General features: G+C 30.4%; 2 protein-coding genes across 3 annotated transcripts in view; both read right to left on the bottom strand.

Moving 5' to 3' along the window:
- Positions 1 to 3,054, bottom strand: part of LOC111630080 (ankyrin-2-like) — a 7,561-nt gene extending 4,507 nt beyond the window's left edge. Inside the window, exons 1-2 of the mRNA XM_023374105.1 lie at positions 2,844 to 3,054; positions 2,669 to 2,761 (exon numbers count right to left, since the gene is read on the bottom strand). Of these exons, the coding sequence (XP_023229873.1) occupies positions 2,669 to 2,732 (64 nt within the window). The 5' untranslated portion in view covers positions 2,733 to 2,761; positions 2,844 to 3,054. The remainder of the gene's footprint in view (positions 1 to 2,668; positions 2,762 to 2,843) is intronic.
- Positions 3,055 to 9,140: 6,086 nt separating this feature from the next.
- The window catches only part of LOC111630074 (autophagy-related protein 18-like), a 37,547-nt gene continuing 34,115 nt past the window's right edge, over positions 9,141 to 12,572 (bottom strand). For both annotated transcript variants that reach the window (XM_023374094.1, XM_023374093.1), the window contains one exon: positions 9,141 to 9,739. In XM_023374094.1, coding sequence (XP_023229862.1) covers positions 9,549 to 9,739 — 191 coding nt within the window. In that variant the 3' untranslated portion in view covers positions 9,141 to 9,548. The remainder of the gene's footprint in view (positions 9,740 to 12,572) is intronic.

The raw sequence follows: 12,572 nt of genomic DNA on the forward strand, positions 1-12,572 counted from the left end.
ATTGGATATTAGTGGTGTATATGAACGCGAATGAATCGTACAAGCAAAACAACAGGTTTCGCAGGAATTCCTCGGACGAAAAAGTTACTAGTTCACCCGGCGAGCCGATTCCCGGACTGTCCGGACGATAGCACTATCGTAGGCGCGATGCAAGTATAGATTAGGATGGTTCAAATTTTTACAAGACATTATTATTATTTATTGTGCAATTTTGCCGCCCCCTAAAAAGTGCCGCCCGGGGTGGGCCGCCCCTGCCGCCCCCACTACGGTACGCCACTGCATTCACCATCAGTGCATGCTGATTGTCGACATTTGCCGGTGTAAGTGAGAAATAATGATATTTAGCAAATATTTCGTACATACACGAAATGACTGTGTGAATGCTGACATTCACCGGAGAATCTCGACATTTGTCAGATATCGGTCATTCACAGTAACACATACATTATTCATGCACCCCATTTTTTGTTGACTTTTTCATTTATGAAAATTGTTTGAAAAGTTTGGCAAAAAAAACAAGTTAAACACCTTTTTCCAGAAAAAAAAAAATCAGTTTTATTTCTCAATATAGTCTGCATTGAGGGTTACACACTTGGTCCATAAAGTTTCCAATTTTTTCATCCTACCAGAAATAAAAGTTTTGTGAAACTCTGCAAAATGACACACTCCATTTAATAAAAATTTCTTTCTACTAAGCAAATTTTTAAGTTTGGGAACAGGAAGAAATTGAACAGAGGCAAATCTAGGGTATAGGATGAATGAGAAAATAATTTTAAGCTGAATTTGTGGAACTGTACATTGTCCTGGTGAAAGAGCACTCTTTTTGTACACTAATCTTGGCTGATTTTTTTTGAATTCATCTTTCAAAACAATGCAACTATGCCATTAATAGGTTACTGTTATTGCTTTCCCTTTTTCCAAGAAGTTGATCAAAATTATTCCTTGGTAAACCCAAAAAATAGTTGTGATCACCTTTCAAATCAAGGCTGCCCAAACCCAGGCCCGCCAACACATTTGAATTTGCCCACCCACAGTAGTGGTCGGCTGTCACCATGCACAATGTCGTGCTACCAATAATGCCAATGCCACGTGATTGGTCGATTGCAAAATGAACTATGACTTAAGTATTAACAACGGTGAGCCACACCACTGTTAATATCTAACCTATGCATTTATTACACTTGTTCTATTAGTTTTGAGTCGACTTTTGTATATTAAAATTAAATTGTTGTCACCAAATATTGAAAAATTATTAGTTAATAAGCCCCTTCATAGGTCTCATTGATGTATTTTTTATTAGGTATTATTATTAAAAAATGTGCAACTTAAAGCTTTGTTTGATTCAAATATATATCCATTTATAGAAGAATCATGAGTGTAAGCAAGTATGATTCACTAGGTGGCCCACTGACTGACATGTAATTGAAATTATAGCCAGCCTCCAAAATGAATTGGACAGCCCTGTTTTAAATCAACAAAATAATCTTTGTCTTCTTTGGCATATTTTCACCAGTCATTGTTTACTGTCTTTACTCGGGTGTTACTTGGTGGATCCAAATTTCTTCAAATGGTCACAATTCAGCACAATGTCCTGCAATCACCAAACACTGAAGTGAAATGTCCTTTCAAATGCATTTTTTGGTTGACAGGCAGCAATTGTGGCACCCATCATGCACACAGCTTTTTCATGCAAGATACTTTTTACTTATTCAGTTGAGATACCTACAGTCTCATCAATCTCAATGCACTTACATAATCACTCAGTGGTCTTCCATTACAATACCATGGATTTTTTTCAATGATATTCTTCATGGAAACCTCAACTGGATAATCAGAGTGCACTTCATCTTCAGTGCATGTACAGCCATCTTTAAACCGATTTATCCAGAAATAAATAGTATTCAATGCTAGTGTAGAATCTCCATAAACGTCATCCAACTAAGCATTTATATGTGTTGCTGTTCACTTCAAATAAAAATGTTTTATTACTTTATTAACTCATTTTTTTCCATTTTTTTTGGAGCAAATGTGAAAGTAGTTGATTCAATAGTTGTCAAATGCTAATTATGCATCACATGTGGCTAAAACTTTGCAAGAGGTCATTTGAAGAAAGAAACTTGCCAACTGTGCTGCACTTAATGAACTGTAATACCATCTCAAAGAAATTTACCAAACTTCTCAAACAACACTTACATATGTACAGTACACAATATACATAACAAACCGCATTTATTGCAACCATAGATATGGTTATGATTTATGTAATATCAATTAGCATGTCCCAAAAAACCTGAAACATAGTCGTAATTATTGCTTATTGTTATCAGTTTGATATAATTACCATTAACTTCTGGTAATTAGACATTTTTAAGATGTGTTTTAAACTTTAACATGTGGCATTATAATACACAATCATTATTGGATATTAGTCAACCAGTTATTTAAAATGCTAAATAATTTAATTATTTCCTCCATAAAAAATAGCACAAAAAGTATCTACTTTATTGGTATCTATACCTTGATTTTAGTCTAGCATTGCAATAGGAACCAATATCAACTGAACAAGATGTAATACTGTACATTAATAATACAATAACAACATCCTAGAACTATGCCTTGACTTTGGCCCAGAATAGAATTCGCTACAATTCTTAAATATGTTACTTACTTGGAGGAAGATATCTTGCTAGTTTCTTCCAGTCACTAGCTATATGTTCAGCAACAAAATGCATGGCTTCAGGATCTATTTCACGAACTGAATCTGAAATTCATTTTATACACACATATACACTATTATACATAATTTTCTTTACATATATGTTTATTATTTTTATAATATATACCTTTTATTTCATCTGGTAATTTTCTCTTCGTACTTTCAGTAAACTGAGGAGCAAATTCTGAAGGAGGATTTTTATTTTTCTTAATATTAATGTTTGATACTGCTGTGCGAACTTGTGTAAAGTTGTAACTGTTACCAATATGAATATTTCTACCTTTATGTATTAGTATGTTCTGTCCTAAATGATAAGAAGTTAATTTAATAGAGAAAGAAAATATTATTAAAAATTTATTTGTAATATTTTTACATTCATACTAAAATTTTCAATTAATTTTAGTAATTAAAGCAACAGTTTCTGCCATAGTAATAATCAAAATGATATGATTTGAACATCACAGCATGTCTGTTTTTGTTTTATAAAGGTCAATGCCATGCTAAGAATTAGCTGATCTTGTTATAATCTTACAGTAAAGCTGCTGTATTCCTTACTATTTCATATAATTTTTCTGTGGAAATAAAACAGCAAAATTAGTTTAGCACACTGAAACTGTCACATTATTATTATTGGATTATATACATGCCAATTCTTCCTTTTATTCGTAAGCCTTTGATTTACACTGATTTTTCTTTTGATTTTACATTTTATTAAAAAACATCTGGCCAGACTACTCTGATTGCTAGTACACTACCATAATTAAGTAACCAAATGGTGGTTAACACACTTGCCATCAGTTGACACAATTTTGCATCATGTGATCTTCACATGATGCAGACTTACATCAATGGGTTGCGAACATAAGCTGAATTTGAATATAAACTGCTACTTGCATTTCAGTAAAAGTTTTAGTGAAAAACTAATAGTTTTAATAGTACTTTTGTTCAATTTTAGGTTTTTAAAAATATTAAATTATTGGTAAATATTAATTATCTATCATCATTGGATTCTACTATTACATAGCTGAGATGCCGTTTCATGCAATTGATCATTTAGTTCTTTAAATATGTTGTTCTTTTTCATTATTGTGTTGTAATTTTAGTCCTAATATAAGATCTAATTCTCATTGATGTTATTTAATTTTTTGTAAATACAGATGTAATTATCAAAAGAAGCCATTCAAGACAATTTTTAATTGAAAATATATTAAATCTGACACTTCTGGAAAATGTTTCTTCAAGAAAGAAAGTAACTGCCCCCCCAAAGATGGCTCAACCAATTTTCCTTTTTAAAGACAAGTATTAGTCAAATAATTGGCTATCTACCAGTAAATTTATAATTTTATTTATAAGACTGTCAATTAATTTGATAATTGATTTTGTTCTAACTAATAGCTTTTGCTAGAATTGTAAGTTCATGACATTCAAATCTAATTATATAAATCAGAATAAATAAATTTAATTATTTTTTAAATAAAAATTACACATAACAAAGTTTAAACAGAATATGAAATGCTTTCAAGTAAACTAGATAAAAGTTTTTTTTTGCTAAATTACTTTTAGACTTACAACTATATTATTCAGGATTCATATGGATCATAAAAATTTCCTAGAAATTCACAAAATTTTATTTTCCTTTCAAGAACAAAGTTACAAAAATCAAAATTTTTATGGAAATTTTTGAAAAATCTGATTTTAGTTCACTTTTTAAATACAATGTTGAAATATTGAGCATTGATAACTAATTATGTTTACCATTTTCTCCATGCTAAATTTAATTCCATAAACTGAATAATTGTTACAAATAAAGTAAAATTATCTTCATGCTTGAATCAGATCATTGAAGTAGATTTTTTTAATCAGAAAAATTATTATTTTTTTGTGACAAAAAGCAAGTTCTTTTTAATATTGCAGTTCAAGTATTTAAAATGTCAATAAAAATTCAGTACTATTTGAATTTTCTGCACTAAAATTAAATTTTGGGATTCCAAAATGGGACTTGTGCTGTTCTGAAACTATCTGCAGCACTTGCATCTCTTGAAACAAGATCTGTTTTTTCCAAAATTGAGAAGAAACAGATCTTATCTTATTTCCTCCAAACAGCATTAAACTGTTTTAATTAGTTTACATATCACTCACAACTTTCTGAAAATATATGCAAAGTGGCCAAAATTAAACTTCCCCTGTTCAAAGGCATTTGCAACTAAATCTAACAACCAGAACATTTCCAAATTTGGTAGGTAGACTAATTGGAACATGGGAAGCAGGATTCTAAAAAAATATTTCAGTACAAAAACTTTCAAACTGGGAATTCTGGCACCACTGTAGCCAAAATAGCTAATGCTTTGCACAATATTACAGTTATCACCTGTGTTAGTGGCAGTGGCAGGAAGACACATTCTTATAGATGACTGTCAACATGCACCTAACATTCCTTCAGATGCATTATGTTTAGCTACTGAGAACAGTGAGCACAGAATACAGTGTCTGTTCATCAAGAATGGTGACTTCATTGAACCAAATTCTATTCCATGTGAATAAATACAATGTCCCCAAATTAGATAGGAGGTTTCCAACAATACTAAGCTCCATGAATGTTCAGAATGACCATTCAACTGCTGATATTAACCGTTTTCTAGCTGTAATAATATTTTTAGTAAAATGCAATAAAAGTTTCAATTCATTATAATTATTGTTATTTATGTTTCTGTCCATTTTAATGATGTTTTTAAATTACAGCACCACACTTCTCCATTGATGAATTTTGGCTCTAAAATACTTTTTTTGCAAAATCCTGCATTGCATGTTCTGATTAATCTACTTATCAAATTTGAGAACAATCTAGCTATAAGATTGAACTGCAGACACTGCTGAACAGTGGAAATTTAAATATTGCCATCTTGTATTTTAAGATACAATGTTTAAGCAAAAATAAGAACTGTTACATTCAAGGCTTTATCAGTTGAATAGATGTAAAGGAGAAAGTATTTTTAATAGATTTTATTTTAATATAGTATTGATTCAGCAATTTTAATTAAAAAAGTTTCTCTATTATGTAGTGTATTTTTACTACAAACAATCCTATTGGCTAATTTTTCAACTTCTAAAATTCTTTGATTTTAAAAACCAACTTTTTTGCTTCTATAATTAAAAAAAACAACAGGTATTTTGAAAATATATAACTACATAAGTCAATTCTTCAAGTAAAGGCTATTTTAATATAACTTTTTCCTTCTCTTTCTCACAGTAATGTTATGAATTTTTCTTTAATAAACATGTACTGTACATCTTTATACTGTATATTTTACATACTGTTATATATAGTAGTCCTAAATAATAAGAAGGTAATTTAATAGAGAAAGAAAATATTATTAAAAATTTATTTGTAATATTTCTACATTCATATTAAAATTTTCAATTAATTTTAGTAATTAAAGCAACAGTTTCTGCCATGGTCATAATCAAAATGATATGATTTGAACATCACAGCATGTCTGTTTTTGTTTTATAAAGGTCAATGCCATGCTAAGAATTAGCTGATCTTGTTATAATCTTACAGTAAAGCTGCTGTATTCCTTACTATTTCATATAATTTTTCTGTGGAAATAAAACAGCAAAATTAATTTAGCACACTGGAACTGTCACATTATTATTATTGGATTATATACATGCCAATTCTTCCTTTTATTCGTAAGCCTTTGATTTACACTGATTTTTCTTTTGATTTTACATTTTATTAAAAAACATGTGGCCAGACTACTCTGATTGCTAGTACACTACCATAATTAAGTAACCAAATGGTGGTTAACACACTTGCCATCAATTGACACAATTTTGCATCATGTGATCTTCACATGATGCAGACTTACATCAATGGGTTGCGAACATAAGCTGAATTTGAATATAAACTGCTACTTGCATTTCAGTAAAAGTTTTAGTGAAAAACTAATAGTTTTAATAGTACTTTTGTTCAATTTTAGGTTTTTAAAAATATTAAATTATTGGTAAATATTAATTATCTATCATCATTGGATTCTACTATTACATAGCTGAGATGCCGTTTCATGCAATTGATCATTTAGTTCTTTAAATATGTTGTTATTTTTCATTATTGTGTTGTAATTTTAGTCCTAATATAAGATCTAATTCTCATTGATGTTATTTAATTTTTTGTAAATACAGATGTAATTATCAAAAGAAGCCATTCAAGACAATTTTTAATTGAAAATATATTAAATCTGACACTTCTGGAAAATGTTTCTTCAAGAAAGAAAGTAACTGCCCCCCCAAAGATGGCTCAACCAATTTTCCTTTTTAAAGACAAGTATTAGTCAAATAATTGGCTATCTACCAGTAAATTTATAATTTTATTTATAAGACTGTCAATTAATTTGATAATTGATTTTGTTCTAACTAATAGCTTTTGCTAGAATTGTAAGTTCATGACATTCAAATCTAATTATATAAATCAGAATAAATAAATTTAATTATTTTTTAAATAAAAATTACACATAACAAAGTTTAAACAGAATATGAAATGCTTTCAAGTAAACTAGATAAAAGTTTTTTTTTGCTAAATTACTTTTAGACTTACAACTATATTATTCAGGATTCATATGGATCATAAAAATTTCCTAGAAATTCACAAAATTTTATTTTCCTTTCAAGAACAAAGTTACAAAAATCAAAATTTTTATGGAAATTTTTGAAAAATCTGATTTTAGTTCACTTTTTAAATACAATGTTGAAGTATTGAGCATTGATAACTAATTATGTTTACCATTTTCTCCATGCTAAATTTAATTCCATAAACTGAATAATTGTTACAAATAAAGTAAAATTATCTTCATGCTTGAATCAGATCATTGAAGTAGATTTTTTTAATCAGAAAAATTATTATTTTTTTGTGACAAAAAGCAAGTTCTTTTTAATATTGCAGTTCAAGTATTTAAAATGTCAATAAAAATTCAGTACTATTTGAATTTTCTGCACTAAAATTAAATTTTGGGATTCCAAAATGGGACTTGTGCTGTTCTGAAACTATCTGCAGCACTTGCATCTCTTGAAACAAGATCTGTTTTTTCCAAAATTGAGAAGAAACAGATCTTATCTTATTTCCTCCAAACAGCATTAAACTGTTTTAATTAGTTTACATATCACTCACAACTTTCTGAAAATATATGCAAAGTGGCCAAAATTAAACTTCCCCTGTTCAAAGGCATTTGCAACTAAATCTAACAACCAGAACATTTCCAAATTTGGTAGGTAGACTAATTGGAACATGGGAAGCAGGATTCTAAAAAAATATTTCAGTACAAAAACTTTCAAACTGGGAATTCTGGCACCACTGTAGCCAAAATAGCTAATGCTTTGCACAATATTACAGTTATCACCTGTGTTAGTGGCAGTGGCAGGAAGACACATTCTTATAGATGACTGTCAACATGCACCTAACATTCCTTCAGATGCATTATGTTTAGCTACTGAGAACAGTGAGCACAGAATACAGTGTCTGTTCATCAAGAATGGTGACTTCATTGAACCAAATTCTATTCCATGTGAATAAATACAATGTCCCCAAATTAGATAGGAGGTTTCCAACAATACTAAGCTCCATGAATGTTCAGAATGACCATTCAACTGCTGATATTAACCGTTTTCTAGCTGTAATAATATTTTTAGTAAAATGCAATAAAAGTTTCAATTCATTATAATTATTGTTATTTATGTTTCTGTCCATTTTAATGATGTTTTTAAATTACAGCACCACACTTCTCCATTGATGAATTTTGGCTCTAAAATACTTTTTTTGCAAAATCCTGCATTGCATGTTCTGATTAATCTACTTATCAAATTTGAGAACAATCTAGCTATAAGATTGAACTGCAGACACTGCTGAACAGTGGAAATTTAAATATTGCCATCTTGTATTTTAAGATACAATGTTTAAGCAAAAATAAGAACTGTTACATTCAAGGCTTTATCAGTTGAATAGATGTAAAGGAGAAAGTATTTTTAATAGATTTTATTTTAATATAGTATTGATTCAGCAATTTTAATTAAAAAAGTTTCTCTATTATGTAGTGTATTTTTACTACAAACAATCCTATTGGCTAATTTTTCAACTTCTAAAATTCTTTGATTTTAAAAACCAACTTTTTTGCTTCTATAATTAAAAAAAACAACAGGTATTTTGAAAATATATAACTACATAAGTCAATTCTTCAAGTAAAGGCTATTTTAATATAACTTTTTCCTTCTCTTTCTCACAGTAATGTTATGAATTTTTCTTTAATAAACATGTACTGTACATCTTTATACTGTATATTTTACATACTGTTATATATAGTAACAAAACTGATATCTGTTTTTCTGACTCAATAGATACTATTATGTATACGATTCTCTTGTAAAGTNACGTCATAATTACTCATTTTATGCGTGTAAAAAAGTCTTTCATTCTACATAAAAAAGATTTTATTAAAATTCATTATTTTACATGATGCTTTCCTCCATTATTCTAGTGCAGAGATTCTCTTTCATGCTGAAATATGTCTATATGAGTAAATATTATGACTTCTATATCGATAATATCCATGTAATTAAGTATACAGTCATTATTTCCAATAATGACAATTTTTGGCAATCTAAATAATCTCAAATAGTCATTACATTTTGTAATGATTATTTTTGTAATGATTTTGTAACTTTTTCAATAATTTACAAGATTATTATATTTCAAAAGGCACAAAATATAAAAGTATGATACTGGTTTATGAAAACCTTGTATTCTGGCAATTTTTTAACCTCAGTAACTTCTAAAGATTGAAATTTAGGGTTTTAATTTGATTGCAATTTCATATTTTCTAATTGTGTTTAATGTCTCGGCTAAATTTCCAATGGTTGCTTCATTAGGATATTTTTCTTTCCAAGCATTGAGCATTTGATAAATTGCTTCATCTTGATTTCTTGGATTATCATCTTCAAAGGTTTTTAGCTTTCCTTCTGAAAATACTTTTCCTTCTGTAAAAAAAATGACTTTATGATTAAGTGTTTAATATTTATATACAGGATATAAAATTTTTAAGAAAGTCATATTAAAGAATGAATTAATGAATATACATTTCAGTAATTAAGTGCAAACATTTGATGACATGTACAGTACATGTGAAAAAAGATCTCTAATGTGGCATGTAAAATTTAATGAAACATATGATTGCCTTTTATAGCAATACACACCTCACAGCATTTTCTGTATTGTTTACAGGGCAAATTGATCAAATAACTGAAATATTTTGCCATTCTTGTTGTATAGCCAGTTGGAGTTCCTAGAGATTCTGAGGGTGAAGAGATGAAACATCTCCCTAGAGCAAGGGTGGAAAATCTACAGCATGTCTGGAGAAATCATGTGGCACTCAATTTCAGTTTATTGTCTCTTTTTTCAATTATCTTTTTGGTTTTCATCTGATCATCCTTTTTACATCAGCTTCTTTATATTTATTCTAATTAAAGCATATTTGTTTCATTTCCTTAAATATCATTATAAAATCTTAAAACTTTGGCATATATATATATAAATATTTTAAAACATGATTGTGCTCACTATATGGCATGCAGACTCAAAACGGTTCATCATCCCTTCCCTAGAGCATCCCAAATGAGCACTACAAGATTGAGATTGGCTGGGACTACATACAGGTTATGATATTCAACTCAAAATACTGATCCACAATCCATTCTATCAGAATAAGAATAAACTGAATCTCTATCACACCCACATAAGGTCCGACAAATTGATCCAAGATTTCATCCCTATACCTCTGTCCTATCAGGTTGTATGGCTGCCCAAACTAGCACCTCCACAAGTATTGCTTTTCAGGATGTTTGAGGGATGATAGTAATACCTGCTCCTCTGCAGATCAGAGAGTATTTAGAATAATTCTGAAAAGCAAACCCGAACTCATCCTTAATTAATTAAAGAGAGAAGACACTTTGTTCCTTGTCCATGAAACTTGCACCAGTTTAGATATTCCTGCTCATTGCATAGTGAGAGAGTGAAAGGTGCATAGACCATTTTCTCCTAACATAACCACCTCATGAAGCATTCAACTAATGCCAGATGTCAACACCATATTCCCCAAAGTATTTTTGTGGTCAAATTGCATCCAAGGCAGTTTTATCTGTTGCTATCTTAACCAAACAGCTCAGATACATCTGTCTTTAGTTGTTGAATTTTGGACAATTAGTGGTGGTCTTCCAGATACTGACCCAATTTGTAGAAATGATTCTTTACTCTGAATGACAGACAGGCTAATGTGCAACCATCTAGCAATTGCTACATGCAACTTACTTGCTTCAATTCTTTCATTTTAAAGTATCTAGAAGTTGAGATGATCTGTGAGTAGATTCAGATTGCCTGGACATGAATTTAAAAGTTGACAGTGAAAAGCTTTCATAAGTATGGAATTTCAAATGTACTCAATAGCTCAGAAGATGGCATACTTTCAGATAATGATTCAGGCATGAGTTCTGACAGTGATGAAAAATATGATTAATCATTTGTGTGAGTACTTCCAATGCTGTGACTTCTCTACCATACCATTGCAGGCAATTTATTGTATTACTACCATAAAGTAATGAAATTTGTTTAATATGTAATCAATTAAATTGATAAAGATTTTTCTTTTATTTCATTTCTTTTTTGTTTTTTTTCCTCCTTACAAGTATTTTAAAAAATGAAGTGCATATGTTACTGTGAAAGACCGAAATTAGAGAATGTCGATATTCTCCGGTGAATGTCGACACATACAAAATAGGTCGGTTAAAGACCGAACATTTGGTTATATTACTATACATTCGAACAATCACCGGTGTATGTCGACAAACACAGATAAGCTGATGTGGACAGAGAGGCGACAGTCTGTCAATACAAGTCCCTGATCTCGACCGTGGCTGTACAAATCCCCAAAACGTGTTGGCGGTTGTTGTTGGAATAGAAGACTCTGACTTTTATAAATTAGCAAACAAAAATGGTACCCTCAAGCAGCTTTATACCCATAATCAGTCAGTGGCCGGATGGCTGAGCGGTCAAGATGGCAGCCAACCACTCTGGGGGACCCGGGTTCGAATCCGAACGGGTCGAAAAATCCCCAGGAATTATTCGGAGGAGGTCTGTTCGGATATGTCGGGCCCCGTCCCTCACCACCTGGCAGCCCCATTGTGGGCCTGGCCGAACCCATAATGGGATTGCAAAAAGAGGCCCTCCTAGTGCCCACAAGGCGGAAAGAGTTAAAAAAAAAACCCATAATCAGTTTGTAATTTGTAAAGAAAAGTTACTTTCTATAGATGAGATTTCTTCTCAAGAAATATCACTGAGAGAAGCAGCTGCAGCTAACTCGAAAACTGGAGGGCAAGGCTATACACGCTGTCATTGCAAAAAGAAGTGTTCTACGAATAAATGTAGTTGTAAAAGCAAGGGACTCTTGTGCAATTCAAAGTGCCATAACAGTTTAAGTTGTTGCAATAAATAAGATTCTATAACATTAAAATAAGATTGCATAACATTAATCATATAATTTATGTGTAAACTTATTATTGTATTATTTTCTTTAATGATTTAGAATGTACTGTTCATTTTAAGTTCAACAGTTTATTTACATGTGCTTTTACTTAAGCTTTCTCCTATTTTGACATATTAAAAAGTTGCATTTTTGTCTTAACATAATAAAAATATTTTTATTCAACATTCACCATCAGTGCATGCTGAATGTCGACATTTGCCGGTGTAAGTGAGAAATAATGATATTTAGCAAATATTTCGTACATACACGAAACGACTGTGTGAATGCTGACATTC

The sequence above is a fragment of the Centruroides sculpturatus genome, unplaced genomic scaffold, assembly GCF_000671375.1.
Source record: "Centruroides sculpturatus isolate CEXI.00-Female unplaced genomic scaffold, Cexi_2.0 scaffold599, whole genome shotgun sequence".
In the NCBI taxonomy this organism is placed as follows: Eukaryota; Metazoa; Arthropoda; class Arachnida; order Scorpiones; family Buthidae; genus Centruroides; species Centruroides sculpturatus.